The following is a 26,251-nucleotide window of genomic DNA, read 5'->3' as shown; positions in this document are numbered from 1 at the left end:
GATATCGTCCTCTTTTGGAAGGCCAAACAAAGTAGTTTTGCTTTCACAACCAAACACACAGCGACTCCACAACATGGCAGCGGCGGCAACAGCAAGAATTAAAGTTACGCCTTTTTTTTTGCGTGAACATTTGGGCGACGTTATGCAAATCTTCCCACATAGTGAGGTAGATATGTGGGGGCATGTTAGAACGAGCTCTTTTAGGTAGGCGTGGTTGACTCTTAACTTTTATAAAGAATATCTCTTTGGATTTGAGACTTTAGTCTTTGCAACTTTACAGATCTTCTTTATGCACCAAGAGCTTGTAACACTCCAAAGAGAAAGGAAAAATTGAAATCGCATCATATGACCCCTTTAACACTGTTGCCGTGTTTTGTTTTTTTTCATGTTCGTGAGTTTAAGTGACCCCAATAATGTTATATTTAGCCCCTGGAATGCAAATTTTACCAGGGGAACCCCCCATTTTGGCAATTGAGCGGATTTGTTGTGAAAACCTGGCAACCCTGCTTTCTGGGCCTTGAAGGTGTCAGTTGCATTGCTGTCTGTGCAGGGTCAGAAAACTCTCGGATTTCATCAACAATATCTTAATCTGTCTTCAAAAGATGAACGAAGGTCTTGCGGGTTTGGGATGACATGAGGGTGAGTAATTAATGACAGAATTTTCATTTTTTGGGTGAACTATCCCTTTAAAACATATAATGCAATGAAATGCAATGATGTTTGAAAGATGAAGAAATACAACTTTCCTTAAAATCCTGTATTATATTTGATACTCGCATATTAAAACAAGTTTTCTAATAAATGACGTATGGACAAACAAGTAAACCTAAGCTGCTTCAGTCCAGTAAGTGATCATCTTGAAATTTTACTAATAATATAAAGCTTATTCTTATATTTACTTCATAAAAATCATTAAAGATATCACAGGAAAATGACATGTGAACCACAACTTGAAGGTGGACATTTTTACAATTATAGTAATAGGCCTTTTACTGGCTAAAAAGTGTGAACTATCAATCAGACAACAAAAGGCATGTAGTAAATGGTGTGCAACAGGTTTTTCAGCAAAGTTTTGATCATTTTGATAATTTAAAAGCCTTAGAAATGCGTGTATAAAATATAAACGTGAGTGAGTAGGACATGTGAACTACATAATGTATACATAGCCTACATAATAAAACAAATATTACACAATGAAATGTGCTAGATATTAACCAGGCTTAATTTGAAACAAAATAGAGCAGAACTAACAGTTAGTAATCGTACTTACCACAGAGGAGTTGAGATGACCCATTGAAGGGTAGGTCTTCACCACACAGTGATCTTCAGGCAGACATGCCATTATTAGCCTGTCAGGATTCGTAGCATATTTGACATCTGTTAAACCCTTTCCCCAGGCTGAGGAGCAAACCAGCCACAAGAAAGCAAAGATCCCAGTAACAATCAGATCCTGGAGAGGAAACAGAGGAAAGTTTGGGATATCAATCCTTGCTCATGGAAATGGTAGGGATAATGACATTCTGATAAAGTGTCTGTCAAAAGGAAAAGCACAAAATTAGGCCAACGGATGAAAGAAAATCACTTCCAACATGTACAATATTCACAATGGATAATTAATGTTTTCTGTTAAAATTAAAATTTAATTAGTGAATTGATTAAATAATGTAAAATTGCTGTTAAATATGAATATATAATTAAACATATATAGAAATATATAATGAATATGTATTATACATTTTATATATATATGTAAAATGTTTTATATGGATATGTTCATTTGTAAATGTGTATATCGCAGTAAAGTTTCAAGTTTTTTTTGAATATTAAAATATTTATGTTTAAATTTATTTTGGTGTAAAGGGAAATCATTTACAATTCTGCAATTGGATGAAGCACTTTGTTAATACTTTGGAAAAGTTTTCAAATAAATTATTTTAAAAATAAATAAATGTACATAAAATGTATTAAATAAAGCTCTTATTTGCAACCATATGTACAGCTATAAAAAAATATTTAAATGTCTACTGGGAAAAAAAAAAAACTCAAATTGGTTGGCCACAAATTAATAAACTGTAAGAAATCCTCACTAAACATGTTTTTAATTTTATTTTAATTTTCACAAATATTCTGCATCACAAAGATAATTTTCCAATCGTTTCATGATATTCATGACAAGTGCATTTAAAAATGCAATACAAAATAACTCCACTGATATTAATGACATTCATATTATCACAGTAATATTTCCAAATAAAAAAATGAGTGATGACTCACAATTGTGGGGCCACGGTTAGACTCCCTGTAAACCTGCTGGTAGCCCAAGTACAGGATGATGGTGAAAGTACAGTACAGAAAGCCCAAGACGCCCACACAGACGAAGAACTCAGCCGAGGAGGAGAAATCTCCCTGCAGGCAAGTCATGTTCTTGCTGTGATTGCAGTGAGGAATCTCATATGGCTGACTCGGAAGCCTAGTAAGAAGTGGAAGTCACATGTTTACTGGGGCTCAATTTATTGTCTCTCCAGTTAACCTTTACTTTCTTCAATCAACATACATGTGGATTACTCATTGCATGACTAACAGCAGGACAGCATTTTAACCGTTTTTTTTTTTTAATGACACTTTCATGTATAAATAATATATATAGTAGAGATCTGGATGCTTTACCTAAAAGGATATCCAAAATTAGCAGTAACGTTGTCTTTTTTACTTCCACAATTAAGAGTGAACTGAGTGGATCCAACATAACCACCAGTGGTGGCAAAGGCACAAATGGTGAAGACCTAAAAACACAACAATCATCATAATTAGACATTTAGAAAATAGCATTTTTACATTTCTACAGAACAGCTGTCATGCATCGGTCGGCATTTGGCTGTTTTGTTATTATCAGCATTGAATGTTGAGTGTAATTTTAGCATCGTTGAGACAGTTTTAGAGTTTTTATTAATGTTTGGAATTAGTTTTTTATTTTTATATTTTCAGTTTTCCTTTTAAAATGTAATTGTGTTGTGTTTTCTGTCAATTTTATTCGTTTTTATTTCATCACATTTTTATATGTGATCAATATATAAACTTTGTTGTGCATGAAATTATTTTCAAGAATCAAGGTGTAATTTTCCAGAACTTTCTGAAGCGTCAAAAGTAACACACATGCAGTCCAATTAGTGACAGTTTAACATACACAAAAATGTACTTCAAAAACATGAATTCAGCATTTGCATGTGGCAATACCTGATTTCACATCATAGTAAGAGTGCTGTCTTCATCCAGACAGGCCCTACATCTGTAAATGATCCTTCAACGCTTTTGCCCTCACTGACTCACACATATCCTGGAGTGTGGTTCACTGCTTTCCTTTTACAAACGCTCCACTTCCACACAGGAAGTGGCTTCTGCAGACATTTGTGAGAGTAACTACAGTAGCACAGCTTTGATTTATAGATTCTGCTGGAATTTTTTCAGTGTACTCTGAGCCAGTCTTTTCTTTCTTTCTTTCCAAGGTGTTTTGCTGTGACAGGATCCATAGCAATCACGTAAAAGTAACTTTTAAGAGCCATACAGTGGAACAGAAGAACACTGTGGATCTTAGATTTAGCAAATTGTGAAGAACTAGTAGGAAAATGCTTAAATTCTGCTATTATTTTTGCACCCTCATATTATTTCAAACCATAGGAGAGAATCTTCATTTTTGGGTGAACTATACCTTTAAAGAGAGCTCTACTCGCAGTCTGAGTCAGTGGAAATGAAGCACACATATTCAAACCAAGTTAAAGTTCAACCTTTCTTTTACATTTCAGCTACATATTAAAGAATTCCAAGGACTGTTTGATCACTGAAGTGTCTCTGTGGAACCCGTTTAAGAAACAATGAAGGATCTTCTGAGAAGCAGTTGCTGTCATACAGGAGAAACAATAGTGGGATGCAGAACTTCCCTCCAGAACAGAGTCCTTTGTGAGAATTCTATTTTCAATATGCTGCTGTTTAAAATTGGTGAATCCAATGAAAATCTCTTCACATCCCGATAGCAATCACTAAGTTAAGTGGTCTAAATTTATTTATATGTATTTATATCATCTGTGGAGGGTGCATCGTCCAATCAAAATGTTTGCTATCTTGTCTACACTGGATACAGTATACAGATGCGCGTTTGCTTTCTGACACAGTCCACGTGCTTGAGTCTGTCGTCAGGACAAATAGAGTGAAAGAACGTTTGATTTGACACGTTTGGTTTAAAAAGCTTGTTTGCGTCTTTGTACAGATATCAGAAGGATCCCAGTGTAAGTAACAAGTGGATAATTTATTTTTAATGGCACCCCGGATAGTGTCAGAGGATTGGTTGGAGCATTTTGTTTTGTAAACGAGGCACAGTGTGTCATGGAGAGTTCACAAAGAAACATGTTGAAAGATGAAGCGGTACTAGATCTGACTGCAGCTGCATCACAAACCATAAGTAAATTATTTCATAATGTTTGTCAGAAAATGACCGTTTTATTTTGATTATGTTGTCAAAACACTCACATGCAATAGGAGGGGGCATTGATACAGTTTCCTATGCAATGACGTTAGCCAATCATAACAGTGGCCGATTACTGAGAAGTCTTAAAGGACACGCCCCTTAAAAACAGGTCGTTTTAGACAGAGGGTCAGAATGAGGGTTGAAAATAATCATTTTTCCACACATTTCTTTTTTTGTGCAAAAAAAACTTTATTAACATTATAAGTAAACCTCAGTGAACATATTAAAATAATTAAAAAAAAAAAATAAATGACCCCTTTAACATTTTTTTTTTAAGAAACCCTCACACTATCCAATAGAAATTGTTTTCTCCTTTCTTTAAACCAGATATCTGATCCTGAGACACATTGGTCTGTATTGCACCCCAAAATGATTGTAAAAATAGCCCTACATTTTTGCTGCCAAGAAAATCCAAGAGTGGGTGTGCGATCCTCACCCCGGCAAGACTTTGGCTTCATTCCTGTTGAGCGTGCGGTGCAGGTGCTTGGCACAGAGAAGCACAGTGGGCCAGCTAAGGGTGCCTGGCACCAAACAACAGAACCACATGGTGTGCGGATGCCACGTTCACGCTGGAATGCACACCTACGCGCAGAAATTGACTATTAAAGAGCGCCTTTGTGTGAATGAACCGTCCATGCCACCACCGTCAACATGATCAGAGGTCAGTTTAGCTGTTAACATCCTCTCCATTGTTGCATTACTGCTGGGAGATCTGGGTTGTGGTGGTTAAAAGCAAAAACATCACTGCAGACACATGCTGATTTTGAAGGGAGTGGCTGACATCCTTGCTTTACAAGTAAAAAATGTGTCAAACTGCCCATTTCCTCAGATTTTATTCAATTCAGGACATTCTTGAGAAAAGTGCTTATGAAGGCATAGAAGCCATATCCTCCTCCACATTAAAGCCCTTTTATGCAACTAACGGCAGACGTATTACACCTTAAAGAAGCACAAATGTACATGGCCAGTCAAAAGTTTGAAATAATTATGATTTAAAAAAAAATGTTTTTGCTCAACAAGGACGCATTTATTTTTTATAAATAAAGTAAAAACTGTAATATTGTAAAATATTATTACAATTCCAAAAACTGCTTTCTATTTTTAAAAGTGTAATTTATTCCTGTGGTGGCCAAGCTGAATTTTCAGCATCATTACTCCAGTCTTCAGTGTCACATGATCCTTCAGATATCATTCTAATATGCTGATTTGGTGCTCAAGAAAATGTCTTATTATTATCAATGTTGAAACCAGCTGTGCTGCTTCACATTTTTGTGGAAACTGTGATACACTACCATCCAAAATGTTGGGGTAAGATTTATTTTGAGGTAAGACATTTATAAAGTTACAAAAGATTTTGGTTTCAAATAAAGAATCCTACAAAATGTATCATATTTTCCACAAAAAATGCAGCAAATTATGCAGCAAAAACTTTCAATATTGATATTGATATTAATAAGAACCAAATCAGCATATTGGTGGCGTACTTCCTACTGGGTGAAAGAGGAACAAGGGTTTAGCTGCTATAACCTACAGAGAGATAACAGCTTCATTTACACCTTATGAACTTGTATTATCTTGCACTCTGGGTTTGCAATGCATTGTCTGGAATTATTTCCGATGAGCTTGTGATGTAATGTGTCCCCAAAGCAGCAGCTTTGCAGTCTGGATTAAGTTGCAGAAATTACATTACTTCCATACGAAGGATCCAAAACAACACACTACTGTGTTAAATTACACCTTGTCTTTTGTCTAACGCCTTGCATGTTCACCTTGCAAAGACAAAGCAAAATTGTGTGCAAAGTGCAAACGTTTACAAAGGCTCAGGCAAAAGTGATAGAGATGTAGACATTCCAGGTGAGATACACACATATATACACACCTCTAGATCTACACACACATACATATACATATATATACACACCTAGTTTAGAAGCCTGGTTGGGACAACATCTTGCCAGCATCCAAAACAGAATATATAAATATACTGTATATATATATATATATATATATAGTATACACACACACACACACACACGTATGGATATCAATTCAGTTAGTGAACATCTAATAAACTGCCTGCTATTTGAGCAACAGCAGCTGGGATTCTTTTCTGAAGATACAACATCACTTCTAAAAATGATCTTGGCTGGTTTTCAGTGCTGTCGGATATTTACGCCAGCGAGTATGCAGGTAAAGTTTCACATATCAACACTGAAATTTGTGGCAGTTAGTTTCTACTTCCGGCCTTCTAAACCATATCAGACTAACTGGATCGAATTTCAGTCTAGTCTAAGACTAAATAGAGGACAAACAAAAATATATTTAGCTCACAAGCCGAAGCTTGAGGTTCCCTTACGAAGAAAGCTATATTATTCTACTATAAATCTATTCTTGATTCAGCAAAACTCAGATCAGACTGACATTAAAAAGTAAAGTAAATTAAAGTGAAGTTAATTTCATATCCAGCCTGGTTTCGTAGTAGGTTAATGAGCTCCAGGCCTAGTTACCCACATCAGTCGGAGAACCCTGCAGATAGGTGCGTTTTATAGCTTTTATAGCCTAGATTTTCCATTGTTTGCAGTGGTATATTTAGTATTAGACTAAAGTCCAGCACAGAAGGCTCTAAATGCGCATGTGGCAAACAGGACTATCTTGGTTGCTCCTACCGTTGGCAATGTAAACATCATTTCATTCTCAAGGGACTGTGCAAGGCAGGACTTGTGTAAATTTGCATGCATTTGTATGTTTGAGATGATTTCTACAGCACATATCCTATCACATGACACACCTAAAGATGTCTATATGTTAGATGACCTAAACAGTGGATAATATAGCAATTTTGGTCCATTATTTTGATAAGGGTGTTGCCCCTTATATTGACAAAACAGCACCATGTGTGACTGCAACGTAGCGTGCAAGGTACATTTATATGATCGCATAATAAAGTGTTTAAAGACATTTATAACTATCGATCAACTTTCATAATGATCGATGTACTATCAAAAAGACACAACGTGACATTTGGATCCGTTTAGTGATCGCAGAAACTCACCCATTCCAGGATTCGGATAAATCCCAGTGGCTCTTTCACTGGTCCCAAATCCAGACTAAACCCCGACATGATTTTCTGTAAATGGAGAAATGAAAGATGAAATCCTCAACGTGATTTTGCTGAGCGGAAAAGACGAAGATCACCAAACTGTTGCTAGTTTATTACGTTACCTGCACGATTTCCATGTTTTTGGGTGTGTTTTTATATTGACGCTGATAGAAAAGACTTCGATTAAAGGATAGTTTCCGAGTTCGTTATTAACAGAAGAAGAAGACACAAGAGAATGACATTCAAGGTTTTCGATAGCGGGAAAGCAAGACTTGTGTCGACCAACTTGTCAAACTTTCTACAGTGAGACACGTGATTTCAACTTTCTCTTAAAGTGACATACACGGGTAAATTCACTGCAGTGTTGCCAGATCTCCCAAAAACATACACAAAATACGCACAAATAAACTGAAGTTTTTTGCTTCTAGTTGATAGTTTGCTTTGCTTCATTGATGTGACTTTTGTCAAATGTTTAATACATATTTAAAAAATGTATGAAACAATATTTTATTAAGTAAGTGTTATAAGTTCACCTAAAGTGTATTTATAATAAACATAAAATTGCTCATGTTTCCTAATTATTATTAATCAATAACAGAAATATATTATAAGTATGGGCTATAATTACCGATTTATCCTAAAAAAAAAAAAAACAATCCTAATGTTTTCGAAAGTTAAATTGCATTTTACTGGAAACAAAAATGTATTTTCAATTATAATATAATTTTACCAAAATAATTATACTGTGTTTTATACACTTGACCTGACCGTATAAAATGCAAAAATTAATGAAAGAAAGAAAGAAAGAAAGAAAGAAAGAAAGAAAGAAAAGAAACATCTCTGTTGTGCTACATGCATACAAAAGGTTTAATTATTGTAATAACATCCAGATCTAAATTTTGTGGCAAAATGATTTGAAAAATGTATAACAATTTGTAGATCAGCTGTTTAATTTAAGTTCATTTAATTTCTGTTATAATTTGCTGCTTTGTATTTGAGTATTTTTTGTCATATTTTTTAAATACAAATTCTGAGTTTATGTTTAACAATGATAATGCCTGTTTGTTATTTGAAGGTGTTTAATCAAATTTAAAAGACAAGCATGCACACATGAATGCACTGAAGGAAGCAGGGAATAGAAAGGCAGAAATATGTGAATAAAGGGAAACTGTGGCGATTAATAATGAAGTTATTTAGAATGTAGTTCCTACAGATAACAGCTACTAGATTTGGTCGTTAAAGACTTCTATGATGGGTGGGGGCGCGGTTGGCGACACTGGGTTGTGACTGAGGCCAAGATGGACGGAAGTGGAGTAGAGTCCGGAAGTGATCTGGATTTGGAGGATGTAGATGGCGGCGGAAATGAAAGAAACAATAGTAGTAAGTGGACTTTAGTAGAAAAGCGGAAAAGAAGGAAAGATTGGAGCCAAACATCAGGAACAGAAAGTGAGAGAGAATGTCATCAGATGAGAACAAGATATAATATGTTCGTTCATCGAGGCCTCACACTCCATCCCAGTAGGTGGCGGAAATGCACCTTAAGCTGGTTTGCCAACTGCCATTAAACACAAAAGAAGAAGAAGAAGACTTCTATGATGGATTCAATGGGGTAGGAACCTAAGTTGAACCGAAATGCTTTTGTCGGGCGATTATGTGTGAACACTTCCTGTACTGTTGAAACTAGCAAACTCACCCTCCACTGCAGAAGGTAAGACATTTATAACAAACACTTTATGATGTAGTGCCCTATTGCAGTAAACCGCAGATCAGCGGACAAAAGCATTTGAGACAACAGAGTATATCGTGTAAAGTTATTTTAACGGCCCGTGTGTTGTTTATTTAGTAGTAAACCTGTTAGCTAACGTTAGATGCCCATGTGTTTGTGTTCTCACATGGTTTTTGCCTAAATAAAGAACAATATGAATAAAAAACTTTATGGGAAATTGTGGCCTTTGTGAGTTTAGAAAAGTGCATATATGAAAGTAAATACGACGGGAGTATTATTATTCAGCTCATCTAAGAATGACTTGAGTTGAAGTAAAACATGCCTTGTCATTGATTAAAGGGTGGTTCGACCAATCAAATAGACGGTTTAGTCTTAACCCCGCCTTTTATCTCAAAATCGTCCAATCAGTCTAAGGGATGCCGGTGTTTGATTGGTTTTGAACTCCAGTGCTAAGATCGCGCAGCTTACATAGCAAGCTGTTGTTTTTTTGTGCTAACTAACTACATTTAAAGTTGGATAATCTAAGTCTGTTCTTGTTGATTTTTATAGATTTGCATTTCAAAATGTTCCTGACAAGATCAGAGTATGACAGGTAAGATGAAGAATTACCTTTATCTGTGCTTTACTCTTTCACTGCTTTGAATGTTCAGTCAACTGTGTTTCATGCTTGTGTTGTCAGTGGCTGCTCATATATCTATATATTTTTAGGATATTTACATATCTCTTTGTAAAAGAATAATTAAAGTATGTAATGTCACACTCTTGTCACACTTTCAGTTTTGTTTTGCTGATATAACAACTGCATTAACTCTACAATTTAGTAAAGTATATTATGATACAGATTTGAATACACTTACTATATCATATTAACATATTTTTCCATCCTCAGAGGAGTGAACACTTTCTCACCAGAGGGAAGGCTTTTTCAAGTAGAATATGCCATTGAAGCCATCAAGGTACACTTCTTATTAGCAGAATAATTTGTCTGAATTTTCTCGGTTTGTAAGAAATGAATTCTAGGGCTAATTTTTTTGGCTTTGTGCGTCTTTCCAGTTGGGATCCACAGCCATTGGCATTCAGACATTGGAGGGAGTGTGTCTCGCTGTGGAGAAGCGAATAACCTCTCCTCTGATGGAGCCCAGCAGCATTGAAAAGATTGTAGAAATTGACACTCATATTGGTAAGAAAAATGCTTAAAATAACATATTTTCCATGTGGATAAGTATAATAAAAGTAGTTGTGAATGATCATGTTCATTTGTCAATACAGGCTGTGCCATGAGTGGCTTAATAGCTGATGCAAAGACACTTATTGACAAAGCAAGAGTGGAAACACAGGTCAGTGAACAGTTTCTTCAAAATCTGTATTGTCACTGCTATGATTAGTCAATGGGTCTCATTAATAAATACAGTGTTCTTACACCAAATGCCATATATTTGAAGCATTCTTGTGTTTCTGCAGAACCATTGGTTTACCTACAATGAGACGATGACGGTGGAGAGCGTAACACAGGCTGTGTCTAACCTCGCTCTGCAGTTTGGAGAGGAGGACGCTGACCCTGGCGCTATGGTATGACCGTCTTGCTAACATTTTATTGCATTATTTTTCAGTTCTCTCCAGGACAGTTGTCTCTGGTTGTAGTTTGATTACAAATATCCACCTTTTCCATCTTTAGAGCCGTCCTTTTGGTGTCGCTCTGCTTTTCGGAGGTGTTGATGAGAAAGGACCTCAGCTGTAAGTACACTTTCTTTAGTACTGTTTGTAGTATTTAGCTATCAAAATAAACAGCAATTTGTTTACATAGGTATTTAAACATTTTTATAATTTTGCCAGGGCCTAAAGTTCTCCGGCACCGTGCCGGATCTCCGGCGTGCGGCGTTTGGCTTTTTTTGAAAAAAAAAGATAGTCGTCCTACATTTAAAAACACTTGTTGATATCACGTTCGAGTTCATGAGTTCGCCTACCAATGTATGAGAGGAACACAGCTTTCACTCTCAACTAAACTAACATTACTAGCCAATCAGAAGTTTTTGCTCTTATAAACACGAGACGCGCATAATAGTATCCAATTGCAGAGTCGCAGCTGATGAATGGAAAAGAAGCCTGGGTCTCGAGCGCGACACATTGAAAAAGCTGCGAGGCACAAGATTTCCATCTAGCGTAATCTATATTTACATAGAAAAGCTATTAAAAAAGCAGCGGAGCTTTGTAAACAGCTCAGAGTAATCACATCATCTCCATAAGAACAATATGATTGCCAGAACGAATTTACCGGGTTTTTTGAAAAGGTCCTGTTCACACATGATCTCTTAACAGTAATTTACCAGTAAAGACTGTATGTGTGAAAGGGGCTAAACTCTTCCTCTGCATATGCGGTGAGTTTGGGTTGCTTAACATTCATCTAGGAAAACTGCGTTATCTCATTTAATTTGTAACTTTAATTCGTAAGTCATTTATAAACCTATGCCAACACAGAATACATCAACATATTTCTAAATATGCGATTTATTGTAGATTGCGATTTCAAAATAAATGTTTCTCACTTTGCATGTGGCCAAATATTGCAATTAAATGGATTTAAATGGCGTTGAATCACATGAAAATCTTCTAAATGCGAATTTTGTCACTGTTTTGGAGCACACTGCCTTATAATTAACCTTAAGACTAACATATTGACACTAACACCCAAAAAACTTTAATTTTGATTTCATGGGGACTTTAAACTCTTCCTCTGCATATGCGGTGAGTTTGGGTTGCTTTACGTTCATCTGGGAAAACTCACTTGATTTGTAACGTAAATCATTTAAACCTATGCCAACACAGGAGAATCCATGAACATTTCTAAATATGCGATTTATTGTACATCGTGATTTCAAAATAAGTGTATGATATAGCTTTCATTCTTCAGGTCAATCATATATTCAAAAAAAAAAAAAAGTTTGAATAAGGGTGCTGCACTTTATTTGCACCATTTTGTTTTATTAGTTTATTTATTAGAATTTGAAAGATAATAACAATATTGATTGATAAGTGAGATCTGATTTTAGTCCTTGAAAACCAAAAAAGTAGTGCAAGTCCTTGAAAGTCCTGGAATTTCATTTTGCAGTATCTGTACGAACCCTGTTTACGTTACCAGTTCTTGGACATTTTAATATGTTTGTTGTTGTTAATTGAACTGAACTGTAGTTTTCTGTAGTAAACTGTCTTTGTATATTTCCTATTTTATATTGATTTTCTAGTATTTAATTTACCATTTATACTTTTGAACAAAACAATTTCAGAAATGTCATGTTTTAGATTGTAGGTCATCTTGTACCCTAACCAGTAAAACTTGATATCAAAAGCATCCTAAATGTTACATGTGTTTGCACCATATTGTAGTGAGTAAACTTTCTTGGTATTGCTGTTTCAAATATCCCACCATAATCTGTAGTCTGAGCCTGCCTAATGGCAATGGCAGATACGTTACTAGTTAGTTTCAAGGAAAATCGTTTTCTTTTTTTGTTTGCCAAATAACCCTGTGTATGTGTCCGCCCCTGCAACCCCCAACCCCCGGAAAAAAGTTTTTGCTTTAACCCGTTTTGCTGATTTGGGTTATTTTTAATGTTTACCCTGCTAACGATGTACATTCCAAAAAAACAGGAATGCACTATAAATTGAAATAAAACCAAAATCATGATAGTGTTTAGATTTATCACCAATCGTCAAGGCTGTGATTTAATTAAATACATGCATGGGACATGAGCGCAGCACTTCTTTTATAATATTAATAATAATAATAAAATGTTTTTATAGTTATATTGATAATATAATAACAAAATTTTGGTCAAATTGTGTAGCGGTTTTTTTTTTTTTTTTAAATTGCATTTTGAATAGCGATCACAAATTTTTTTTTTTTCCCAAATTGTGTAGCTCTACAAGAAATGAATATAAAAAACATTATAATCCCTATTAAAATGTGGGTTTTTATTTATTAGGTACTCATACAGACTTGCTTAATTTAGTAAAGTATGTAAATCACACCAAACTTCTTTTAACAGATACCACATGGACCCTTCAGGCACTTTTGTGCAGTGTGATGCCAGGGCTATCGGCTCAGCATCTGAAGGAGCTCAGAGCTCTCTGCAGGAGGTTTACCACAAGGTACATTCACCCACTCTTTCTGCTTCATCTCTATTTCCTCTTTAAGGTTTTATGGTAAAGTTAATGAGGAAATAGTAGTTGGCTCGGTTTCAAAACTTAAGTTAAATGCGCAGCTCAGCATCCTTTATAAAGCACAAACTTCCCTACTCGTCCATACCTAGTTACCCATACAATATGAACATTTGCTCACCTGCAGTCCATCCAAGATGTAGAGGAGTTTGTTTCTATGTCTGAACAGATTTGGAGAAATTTAGCATTGCATCACTTGCTCACCACTGGATCCTCTGCAGTGAATGGGTGCTGTCAGAATGAGAGTCCAAACAGCTGATAAAACATCACAATAATCCACAAGAAATCCACACAACTCCAGTCCATCAATTAGCATCTTGTGAAGCAAAAAGCTGCGTGTTTATAATAAATTTGTCAGTAAGACACTTAACTTCAAACTGTTGATTCAGGCTAAAATACAAGTCCTCTATCCATTATATTGCTTTCACCAGTAAAAATGTTGTCTTGTTTGAATCAAGAGAGAAATATGCACAAGCACCATTTACAAGTGAAAACAGTCCTAAACAAATATGTAGGAGGCAAACTTTTTCACTGGAGGAAGCGTTATGGATTATGGACTGGTATTTTCACCAGAAGTGACACATTCAAGCACAAACATGCAGATTTTTTTGTCCCCAAATATGTTAATTGATGGACTGGTGTCATGTGGATTATTGTGATGTCTCCAACAGAGAACTGTTGGACACTCATTCTGACGGCACCCATTCACTGCAAAAGATCCATTGATGAGCAAGTGATGTAATGCTAAATTTCTCTAAATCTGTTATGATGAAGAAACACATTTATCTACATTTTGGATGGCCTGAGGGTGAGTAAATTCAGGAAAGGTTCATTTTTGGATGAACTATTCCTGTAAGAGTAATCTCCGTGAGTAATCTTCTTTCTTCTATAATGCAAACTACGGCTGTCAAAAAAAAATTCGAATTTCGAGTATTTGTCGAATTTAAAATAAAAATCCACATTCGAATGCAAAAACGTTGCATTCGAATTTTAGGTGTGCGTTAAGGAGACAGCCTTATCAGTGGCTCACGAGATGCGATGACGATGTAAGTGTCGTTGCATTTTAATGTTTTTGTTAGCCTATCCAGTTGAAGCCACTAGATTATAGCGTTGTTAACACTAGCGTTGTTAATTACAAATATTGCGTGAAAAGAGAACATCAATGTGGAGAAAATCTTGTTTACATCAAAACTGAAACCAAGCCGTTCACACAGAACGCATATTTCACGCATTTTCTAGAGGGACATCTATCACCGTTGCACTCGCATCTCGCACAAAAGAAGCCGCATGTTTAGAAAGCCATGTAAAATGAATGCAAGTTCAACTTTGAAAAAACATATCTCGAGACTTTATCGTGTTTTTAAATGGAAAATGTACTCTGTGTGATTGGCTTTCGGCCCTTTTATTAAACAATGCATACATGCTGTTTTGTTTATAAGGCCTCAGAAGAGAAGCCAAAAGCTTTTCTTCACCCTAACTGAAATTATGCATTTTAAATTAGAATTTAATTTGAATTTTGATAATATTTAAATAAGAAATACAAATTTAGTTTTTCAGCCATTTTGACAGCCCTAATGCAAACTCAACTCCACAAGCCTGTGTATATAGCAAAGTCTAAGCGGTAACTGAGCCATCTGATCCATAAAGCCACAGTCAGATTATTTCAAGAGTGTGTTCTCACAGAGCAAAGTGTTTCTCCCGAGAGAATACTAGAGCAGCAAAGTGAGCCACGTGCTTGGGAAATAAGAGTCCCTTTTTAAATCTACCCCACCCATCTTCCCATTCCAGTATGTCATGCCTCTACTAGTGTAACTTTAGTCACCAGACTCTCCCATGTGATCGTGCAATCTAATAAAGCAGCAGCCAGTGTCCAAAAGACTTCCCCATAAATCTAATTGCTTCCAAAAAATTCCAGTCTCAAGTTAAGCATTGATGCTCTTGCCTTTCCCCACCAAATGTTCATATATATATATTTATCTTTTTCAGTCCATGACGTTAAAGGATGCCATTAAGTCTTCTCTCACTATCCTGAAACAAGTGATGGAGGAGAAACTCAATGCCACTAACATTGAGGTAATACACAAGGGCATTACCTCACATGGTCATGTGAAATATAATTTAATTCAAAAGTATATGAAGGTTCTGACAATTTCCACCTCTCTGCCTGCAGCTTGCCACAATAGAGCCCGGCAAGACCTTTCACATGTACACAAAAGAAGAGCTTGAGGATGTCATCAAGGATATCTAGAGCTGAATGGAGCTCTGCAAAGCCTGACTGATGTTTAATACGAAAAATCCAGTGTAATTTTGTGTGAATCTCCACACAGCGATTGCATACGTAATACTCTGGCTGCATCCTACGGTTTGCCTGTTCAGACAGGAATTGTCTTTATACTTTTTTTTTCCTCTGTCAATCCCAAAATTTCTATAGTTCTGTACAAGCACAGAACAGCAGATCTTGTAGTTGAAAATACATGGGGGGGGGGTCCTTTTTGTTACAAATCAATGCGTTAATAAACTGTTGTTGAAAAATTGATGTTTGATTTATTTATTTATTTATTTATTTTAACAAGACAACATTTATAGGCTAATAAAAAAAGAAATTTCATATATGCTATTATAGGTGAACTTGATAAATTTGTGTGGAAGGAAAATATTATCATTAACAATATACTGTATATGTGACTGGACCACAAAACCAGTCATAAGGGTCAATTATTTTAATACATCATCTAAAAGTTGAATAAATAAGCTTTCTATTGATGTATGGTTTGTTAATATTTGGCCGAGATACAACTATTTAAAAATCTGGAATCTGAGGGTGCACAAAAATCTAAATATTGAGAAAATCCCCTTGGTAGTTACCCAAATGAAGTCCTTAGCAATGCATATTGCTTAGCAAAAATTAAGTTTTGAAATATTTATGGTAGGAAATTTCCTATTTATGGTAGGAAATCTTCATGGAACATGATTTTTACTTGATATCCTAATGATTTTTGGCATAAAAGAAAAATCGATGATTTTGACCCATACAATGTATTCTTGTCTATTGCTACAAATATACCCTTGCTACTTAACCCTTTGACGCGTACGATCACACCGGTGTGATCAGTCTGGTCGATATAAAAGTGTTTAAACTACCAAATAGATTTAATTGCACATATTTCAGAATCTGAATATCAGATATTTCATAATATAGTGAGCATGTTTGTGAATATTTTGAATAAAACAGGAAAAACGAAATAAAAGCGATCCATGTGTCATACAGATCTATTGTGGCTGCGTTGTGTCACATGACAAGCATGACGCGGCGCCATGGAAACAATAAGGCGATACATTTTAAAACAACGGTCGCCTAAAAAAACTCACGCTGGGGGCTCAGCTAGAATATTTTAAACTCACGTGCGAAAGTTAAGACTGGTTTTGTGGTCCAGGGTCATAGATCGATATTTGCTGTTATATAATGACTTTTTGTACAAATTATTAACATGGTCAGTGTCACAAGTTCATTTATTTTATTAATGGCTTAGACATCAGTTTTATTAATTCTATACCATAAAGTTTCATTGTTTGACATGTAGAAAAATAATTTTAAATTAAATGGATTTAATATAAGCAACAATATTATATACACAATATTATTAAATGTGATATCCATTAATATCAAATGTTTTTGGCATGATGGCTCGGATGTAATAATTATATAAGCTTGCAATAATATTAATGCAATAATTTAATGCTGGCAGTCAAAACTTTTCACAGCAGTCCAAGGCAGTGGCAAAAAAAAAAAACAATTCTCAAACACGTGGTAGGTTTGTTGTCATTAAATCGGAAGAAAGAGAGACTGGTGGTGGAGTCACACTGTCTAATTTGTGAGATAGGTTGGTCAGCAGAAGGCGTGGTTAACTCACTTCTACTGTATTAAACGCTTGTGTAATATTTATAAACCATTGGTAAATAGCAGAGTAATGTCGCTATTTTCTAATTAATGTTAAGCCTTTGCTATTGGAATGCTGAGGCGTGTCATCACCCTTAGTTAATTAATATTTATAAGCGAACCCACAACTTTTTTTAAATGTTTCCAGGCAACGTCAGCGCGACTAAATGGGCGTGTTGAATGAACTGCCCGCCCATCTTAATCTTGAACAATAACTGAGTTTATCAGTGTGAGCGGCGGCTTCACTACAGACATGCGTCAGAGCGTAAACACTGCACGTTCTGTTCTGGTACCAATAAACCTGCTATTTATAGATATTTAGACAGAAGAATTTTGTGCACATTTTAATGGGAACCATGAGCACCGTATTCTGCTGTGTTTTGGTTGTATTATTCTCAGTGGCTCTTTGCATGGACTTTAAAGTGAGACCCAGCAGCTTCAGGAGGAGTCAGCAAACCACGTTTCTAAAGAGTCACAAATCACGAAATCTGCTCAGTTTGAAGGATTTACAGGAGCCAGACCATGTGAAGATGAAAAGGAGTGAAGAATCCGCGCAAAATCAATGTCAGTCACTGCACGGCTATGATTCTACGTTAAAAAACAATACTCATACGGTAGGTCAGAATATCTTATTATAATAATATAATATAAAGGAAAGTTTTATGTATATAATTTTTGTGAAAATTATTTCGAATTTATTTTATGATTTTGTGAAACATTTTTCTGTTTTGGATGGTTAACTTAAGTTTACTAAGCTTAAGTCTATTTATTTCATTTAATATTTAGGTAGTACTTTTTTAAAACATTTATTCTTATTTTTCTCTACTTCGAAAGCTCTTCCTACATTTCTAGGAACCATAAATTGCAAAAGTGAGATCATACTACTGGCCTGTGGTCTGAGATTACCGAATAATGTACCTACATCACCTCAGCAAGCCAATGTTATTTCTCAGTCTTTTTTCAGAACAAGCACTCAAACAACATGATATTTGTGAAGTTTTCCAGATGGTTGATATCGAATAAGCATTATAAAAACAAACTCAGCATGCATCACCTTGTCATACGATGTGCCAGAGTTTTTGTGTTTGATGTTCCTTTAAGACATTCCACAGATTTCATCTTTATGCCAAAATAACAAATGCATTCATCCTCTTGATGTGCCTCTAATGTTTCTGCGATCTGTTTCTTTTATATTTATGTATGGACGCCACAGGGTCAGGTGATTCTTCTTAACCAGATCCAGTCAGAGCTCGTTCATTACAGCAGCCCATGACTGATTACTAACCCTTAAGAAGTCCGTGAACATGCTGTTTCTCTATAAATTACTCTTATCTAACCCTCTCCTCGAGCACATCAATTACGTTTTACCAGCATTTGTCGTTACCTCTCGCTGGGCAGGCATTATCGGTAAACGTCCTGTTCAATGAAAAGCATCCTCTATTTATCCAGATTCAGAGCACATTGACTCTACTTTCAGGGAAAGCAATCGGTCATGAGTTTAGTCTAAGTGCTGATAGAGAAGGACTGTTGTTGTTGTTAAAGGGGTCATATGATGCGATTTCAAGTTTTCCTTTCTCTTTGGACACTAGAAATCAGTGGTTAAGTTGTATTTACAACACTGTTCCAGAACAGTTCAACCCAAATATTAATTTGTGTGCAGCGCATTTTACGGAGGATGAGGACTGTTTCCTGGGAGAATATAGCCTACAATGCCGGTGTTCTGACAAATAATGCTGACTCACAGCCTGTAAGTACGCTTTCATATTTAAAGGATTTGCCACTGATGATTCAAACGCGAGTTTTGAGCAGTGTAGAGTAGCGCTTGTTGTTTGTCGTTTCTCCGATCACAAATGCAGACAGGGTTTTATGTTTACGCGGCGCGATGCAACGCAACGCATAAAAAGACAGTACAAGTCATTATAATCAGTAATTATGTCCCCACTGGATGCAACAAATGCCTCGTTTATAATGGGTTTTAATGTTTTTGTCTCGTCGCTCCGGGACACGGCATCACAGTATGGTAAGGGGCGTAACATTTCCGTCACACGCTTGAGGTGTTCGGCCAATCACAACGCACTGGATAGCTGGCCAATCAGAGCACACCTCGCTTTTCAGAACGATGAGCTTTGTATAAATCGACGCGTTTCAGAAAGGCGGGGCATAGAGGAGAAACAATAATGTACAGTATGTGGAAAATAATGTGTTTTTTGAAACTTAAACGCCATAAACACATTTCATTACAACAAATACACAAAATAATGTTCCTTTTTAGCAATGTCATATGACCCCTTTAAGAAAGCACACAGAGCCAGTTCTTTTATGGCCAGCGCTTTTGGCTCTGGTCCTTTCACATTCCGTCCAGCGTAAATTACTGTTGAAGTGAAATGTTTCCTCCAAGAAAGGAATGTTTCTAAAACGGGAAAAGGCTTGGGGCATGACAACAGTGCAGTGGGAAAAGTATTTGAAGGCAACGTCTGTTATTGGTACTGTGAATACATTTGGAGTCAAGTCTAAAGCTTCCTTTGGCTGGACCTGAGGTTCAAAGACTGTTTACCAGTTCAATACAAGGGAAAGATGTCCAGGTTTTTCCCCTTCCTGGTCCTGGGGAGAATGTATACCGAGAAAACATTTTCTGTCCTCTCTGAAATGCTCAGTGTTGGTGAGATGCCAGGAAAGCAGCCCGAATGATGTTCCTTGTGGTTTTAACATATCCACTGGAGAGGACTTGTGGAGCTAAGACCATAGATGGAAAGTAGTAGGATTGTATAGGCTACTGTAATTTTCTAGACATTTCTGCCATTGTGAAGTATATTTCAGATATTTCTCTTAGAAAAGCCTGTCTGCCATGTGATTGTTCTGGAGGATTTCGAAGGCCCCATGGCCCCACGCTCAGGTGGCCCGTCTGAGTCTTAGTGTAACGGACATGCTTTAATATAATTTGGCTTTTTCACTGCAGGATGGGTTTTCTCTCCAAATATCCCCATTGGGTCATCAGACCTTTGTAATCAATGCTGATCTGTGACCAGTTTGCAAACCCTTTAATGTTGGTAGGGATTCAGAGAGTCTGAGTCTGATTCCATGGCCAGGATTACCACACAGACAATTAGGATTGTGTACCATTGCCTTAGGCTAGACACAAAAACACAGATGCAAATACTTGGAAATGTGTGGTGTATACATACATTCCTGTAACCATGGCAGGACTAAGGAATTACTAAGGAATTTTAATATACCTGAAGAAAACTGTCACTTAGCACAGTGGTTCTCTCTCTCTCTTTCTTGCTCTCTCTCTCTCAATTCAAATCAGCTTTATTGGCATGATAAACTGTACATTGTATTGCCAAAGCATTATATGAGCAAGAAAAAAGAAAAAAACGAAGAATAGGGAAATAAAAATGTAAATCTCTCTTTTTAAAGTAGAAAAGCTTTTGCATCCCCCATATATATATATAGTCCTGAAAATAGACAAAGATAACCCAATCAAACAAATGAGACAATATATTTTCTTTTTCATTTATTTATTGAGAAAAATTATCCAGTGTTACATATCTGTGCTCACGAGCAAAGGAGATCTCTGAGGACCTCAGAAAAAGAGTTGTTGTTGCTCATCAGGTTGGAAAAGGTTACAAAACCATCTTTAAAGAGTTTGTACTCCACCAATCCACAGTCAGACAGATGTACAAATGGAGGAAATTCAAGACCACTGTTACCCTCCCCAGAAGTGGTCCACCAACAAAGATCACTCTAAAAGCAAGACCTGTAATAGTCCACAAGGTCGCAAAAGAACCCAGGTTAACTTCTAAGCATCTAAAGGCCTTTCTCACATTGGCTAATGTTCATGAGTCCACCATCAGGAGAACACTGAGCAACCATGGCGTCCATGGCAAAGTCGCAAGGAGAAAGTCACTGCTGTCCAAAAATAACATTGCCGCCCGTCTGCAGTTTGCTAAAGATCATGTGGACAAGCCAGAGGGCTATTTGAGAAATGTTTTGTGGACGGATGAGACAAAATTTGGTTTAAATGAGAAGCATTATGTTTGGAGAAAAGAACACACTGCATTCAAGCATACCAACCTTACCCCATCTGTGAAACATGGTGGTGGTAGTATCATGGTTTGGGCCTGTTTTTCTGCATCTGGGCCAGGACGGCTTGCCATCATTGATGGAACAATGAATTATGAATTATACCAGCAAATTCTAAAGGAAAATGTCAGGACATCTGTCCATGAACTGAATCTAAAGAGAAAGTGGGTCATGCAGCAAGACAACAACCCCAAGAACATAAGTTGTTTTTACCAAAGAATGGTTAAAGAAGAACAATGTTAATGTTTTGTAATGACAGAGTCAATGTCAGGACCTTAATCCAATTGAAATGTTGTGGAAGGAGCTGAATCAAGCAGTTCATAGGAGAAAACTCACCAACATCACAGAGTTGAAGTGGTTCTGTACTGAGAAAGGGGCTAGAATTCCTACAATCCGATCAGCAGTTACAAGAAACATTTACCTGCAGTTATTGCTGCAAAGGGGGTCAGACCAGATACTGAAAGCAAAGATTCACATACTTTTGCACCGCACAGATATGTAACACTGGATCATTTTTCTCAATAAATAAATTACAAAGAAAATATTTTTGTCTCATTTGTTTGATTGGGTTCTCTTTGTCTACTTTCAGGACTTGTGCAAAAATCTGATGATGTTTTGGGTCATATTTATGCAGAAATATAGAAAATTCTAAAGGGTTCACAAACTTTCAAGCAGCACTGTATATATGTATGTGTGTGTGTATGTATGTATGTGTGTGAACACACATACCCATTGTTTGTGTTGAGCCCATTGTTGGCAAGCCTGTTTTATTGGCCATGACAGGGATGTCAGCATGTGTCTTTCCTTCTGGTTTAAATATGGCAAGGAATGGAGAGGCAACAACTGTAGCCATTATTCAAAGACACATTACTGAGCAGGGAACACTGGCCCTGGAGTTTGTGCAGGTGTTTTAGATGACTTTTTCTTGCTGTTCTGGATCACATGTAACATTCAGGGGCTGTTTTGAGGTGGGTTGCATCAGAGGGACATTGGCTAGGTTGGTAACATGGAAACTTTTGTTCACACTTTGGATTGTAAGAGTGCAAATTTCCATGGGCCTGAATGCTAGTGAGTTTCAAAAATGCTGTGGTTCTTTTGCTTCCCTGGACTAAGTACAGCTGCTGTTTAAGAAAAAAAACAATGTGTAAAAATTGTAAGACGCTGTCATCACTGAGCAGAAGTGAAAAACTGAGTATTCTGTGGCATGGTCATTGATCCCCAGGGGCTTTGGTGGAATCGCAAAAATGTAGAGAGGATGTGATCCATAGAAAGGTGTAGAGTGGAGGCCTCCTTAGATGAGATACTCAAAATGGATCTTAATGTGTGAATTGGGTGTTGTCCCCATATTAGAAGTTTTTTCTTTACTACTTCTTGGTTTTTGTTCCAAAAACGTGTTGGCTCTATTCCATATTGATTGCCATTTTTGATGTTTTATTATTTTTTTTATTTTATAGTTTTTATAATAAAATTACAATAAAATTGTATTTTATTATTATATACTTGTATACAGTTCTTTCTAAACAAATTGTTTAAACAAATTGCCATTGTCATTATTTTGGCATTCATATACAGTACGTTGTATTAAAACTTTTTTTTTTATTACTTTTTAAATACTTCATATTTGGCATATTTTTGCACACACCCCTGTTACCACAATATCTTCCTACATTAAATAAAAAACACCCAGGAATGTGTGGCTCTGTTCCAAAACACATTGAGCTGCCTACATAGGCACCATTTAAGAAATCACTGGAACACTTCTGACACGGTCTGTTCTAAATGACAATAACATTACTTTTAACCAATTTTTCTACAAAATTATTTTATTTATTTATTCTTTCCAAAAAAAAAAAAAATTAATTACCCAACACTATCTCACGACCAATTCGTACGTATTTAAGGAGGTGGCTAATTCATACAAATTTGAATGACCTCAACTCTGTGAGGGGTAGTAGGTTTAGGGGCGGGGTTAGTGGTGGTCATTTGTATGAATTCCTACGAATTTGCCACCTCATAAACTACATATGATTTTCCACAAAACATACGAATTTGTACAAGCAGGTTGTACGAATTTGCATGAATTAGCAACCTCGTAAATTGCAGTGAGATCGGGTTGAATAATCCCAGTATGACGAGTAGATTTTAAATAAGAATGCTGTAATAATAATGCAATTCTATTTTACCCTAATGTATGTGCATTTAGCAACATACTCTATTGAAATCAATCTCTCAGAACGAAGCAGGAATTGCTGTCTGTGTGGAGCGTCCACTTACAAGGTTCCATATCAGAGCTCACAAGCTTTTGGAGCAGAGCCTGTTTATGTGTGTTTGGACTCTCTTTATTCTTTTTCCTCCTTTTCTCTCCCACAATCTCTTGGACATCAGTTGCTCTCTTGTTCTCAGTGTGTGAGGCAGATGAAAATGTGGGGCACTCGCTCTGTTCCTCTCTCTCTCTCTTTCTCTCACACACACACACACACACACACACACACACACACACACACACACACACACAGACCATCTGGGTCTCGCATTCCAGCAAATGAAACTGAAAGGGAGGTTTCAGTCCCTTTCATTTAAGAGGACAGTGGGCCTGTCCTCTTAAATGTGCCCTTACACACAAACACGCACATTCCCTAGCAGTGTGGGGCGGCTGACAGCGGCACAGCCATCTGTAGAATCAGCAGTGGTTTCTGTGTGCATGTCGCTACATGGTTCCGCTTCCCTGTGGAAAGATAAATCCCAGCACTTGTGTTTTTCTTTCTAGAATCACCAGGATTATTCTGATTAAGCACTGTAAATGTGTTTGCATAGTTGCCTATTATTACACCATCTAAATGGCATTACTAACTGTTACGAGGCGACAGGGACTAGAGACGTGCGGATCCATTTGCAAGCTTTTATTAATAAACATGGTCAAAACACAGGCAGGGTCGAACACCAGCAAATGGGTATGGTACGGGCAAGACACAAGATTGTCCAAGAAACAGGCAAGGGTCAATCGATGGTGAACGTAATTCAACAGGGCAAGGCAAGAGATAATCCAGGTTAATAGCAATATTCCAGGCAGGGGCAAACAGAGTCCAAAACAGCAAGACAAAAGGGTAATCCGAAAACACAGGCAAGAATCTGAACACAGTAAAACAGGCAAGGCGAGACTATGACTAAACTAGGAAAACAAGAACTGGCTCCGTAGAGTAGCTATCGCTGGGTGAGTGATTAATGCTAAACAATACTCGGCAGTTTGAGTGAGTCTGAGTGAGTGTAATATAGTGTGTGTGTGATTGGATACAGCTGTGTGCAATCAGTGCAATGGATGATGGGAAATGTAGTCTGTGGTGACGTGTAACAGTCTGTGTAGTGAGAGAGTCAATATGATGTACGAGTGATCTCTGGTGGCAATCGGACGGAAGTCCATGGACCGGATTCGTAACACTAACATAATTGTTGTTTTTTAGCTGATTATTGATCAGTTTAACTTCCTAAAGGGTCTCTTTAATGTCTCAGTGGTTCATATAGAGTAATGAGATTAAATGGAGAAATATCCTGCTTTTCTGATGAAAAAACACTACGGCTCACATGAATCTTGTTTAGATTTTTAAAAGAAATCTCAAGAATGACCGATTTAACTCAATTATTGCTCTAAATTCTTCCAAGACAAGAATTTCTGAGCAAAGAATCTGCATGAGTCTTTTATTGCATGTCAACGATTGTCTACTTTGTGTCTGCTTGTCTCCAAATTGGAAAGCTTTACCATCAAATCAAAACATTTGCATATAAAATGTGTATAAAAATGCTGTTTTTTGTCTATAATACAGAAATTAGAATTTCTCCCTTTTCTTCTAAAGCATGTTTTTCTCATATTAGATTTTTTAGTTGTATTTGTGTGACAACTTTCTGCTCTGTACTGGATGTTTCTTATTTTTAGCTATGTAAAGCTGTGGTTTAGAGTCCTGTTTTTAGTCATTATTTTTTTTTTTTCAATCTATGTTTAAAATTTTTAGTCTGATTCCAGCCTGCAATCTCATCCCTGTGGACTACAGTAAAACAGTCTGTGGTGTTTAGTTTCACCACAGAAGCGATCTGAAAACAAACCTGCTTCCGGACTGAGAGAGCAGGAGAGAGAACAAGATTGCAATAAAATAGATTTTAGAGTGTTGCTAATGAAAATGATCTGTTTTGCTTTAGTTTGAATTTAATTTGAGTTATGCAGGTTGTTTTTGTAGAAAAAATTTGATACGTTCACATCGCCGGTGCAGGGATTATTAAGATCATCCATCTCCAGAATTTTAACTACAATGTTTATTTGCAGTCAAGCAATCTTTATTATGTCTCTACTTCTCTTTTTCAGCATAACTTCAATGACCTGAGTGGCATGGTGTCTCTGGCCTGGGTTGGAGATGGCACAGGGGTGAGTCAGATTTGACTAATTATCTAAAATAAGAATACAGTACCATAGCATGAACAATATCCAGTTTTAAATGCATCAAGGTTTGGTAAAATAGGGATTTTGTTCTGCCTACATCAACTGTAACTGCAATTAAAGGTAATTGTGTAATTGTGTGTGTGTGTGTGTGTGTGTGTGTGTGTGTATATATATACAGGTGCATCTCAATAAATTAGAATGTCGTGGAAAAGTTCATTTATTTCAGTAATTCAACTCAAATTGTGAAA

The 26,251-nt window shown here is 36.5% G+C and overlaps 3 protein-coding genes across 3 annotated transcripts in view; 2 read left to right on the top strand and 1 right to left on the bottom strand.

Moving 5' to 3' along the window:
• LOC107659548 (synaptophysin-like protein 1) overlaps nt 1-7,950 on the bottom strand; it is an 8,630-nt gene extending 680 nt beyond the window's left edge. Inside the window, exons 1-5 of the mRNA XM_016448535.1 lie at nt 7,742-7,950; nt 7,572-7,646; nt 2,668-2,783; nt 2,275-2,470; nt 1,271-1,450 (exon numbers count right to left, since the gene is read on the bottom strand). Of these exons, the coding sequence (XP_016304021.1) occupies nt 1,271-1,450; nt 2,275-2,470; nt 2,668-2,783; nt 7,572-7,646; nt 7,742-7,756 (582 nt within the window). The 5' untranslated portion in view covers nt 7,757-7,950. The remainder of the gene's footprint in view (nt 1-1,270; nt 1,451-2,274; nt 2,471-2,667; nt 2,784-7,571; nt 7,647-7,741) is intronic.
• Nucleotides 7,951-9,197: 1,247 nt separating this feature from the next.
• LOC107659547 (proteasome subunit alpha type-5) lies at nt 9,198-16,089 on the top strand. Its single transcript, XM_016448533.1, has 10 exons — nt 9,198-9,327; nt 9,895-9,937; nt 10,235-10,301; nt 10,399-10,525; nt 10,615-10,682; nt 10,807-10,914; nt 11,021-11,079; nt 13,386-13,488; nt 15,544-15,630; nt 15,728-16,089. Exons 2-10 carry the CDS (start codon nt 9,909-9,911, stop codon nt 15,803-15,805), a joined length of 726 nt encoding a protein of 241 aa, XP_016304019.1. The 5' UTR covers nt 9,198-9,327; nt 9,895-9,908; the 3' UTR covers nt 15,806-16,089.
• Nucleotides 16,090-17,736: 1,647 nt separating this feature from the next.
• The window catches only part of LOC107659546 (sortilin-like), a 36,531-nt gene continuing 28,016 nt past the window's right edge, over nt 17,737-26,251 (top strand). Inside the window, exons 1-2 of the mRNA XM_016448532.1 lie at nt 17,737-18,108; nt 25,929-25,988. Of these exons, the coding sequence (XP_016304018.1) occupies nt 17,842-18,108; nt 25,929-25,988 (327 nt within the window). The 5' untranslated portion in view covers nt 17,737-17,841. The remainder of the gene's footprint in view (nt 18,109-25,928; nt 25,989-26,251) is intronic.

This window comes from Sinocyclocheilus anshuiensis, unplaced genomic scaffold (assembly GCF_001515605.1).
Source record: "Sinocyclocheilus anshuiensis isolate Anshui unplaced genomic scaffold, SAMN03320099.WGS_v1.1 scaffold848, whole genome shotgun sequence".
Lineage (NCBI taxonomy): Eukaryota > Metazoa > Chordata > Actinopteri > Cypriniformes > Cyprinidae > Sinocyclocheilus > Sinocyclocheilus anshuiensis.
This window is presented reverse-complemented; position numbering and strand designations above follow the sequence as displayed.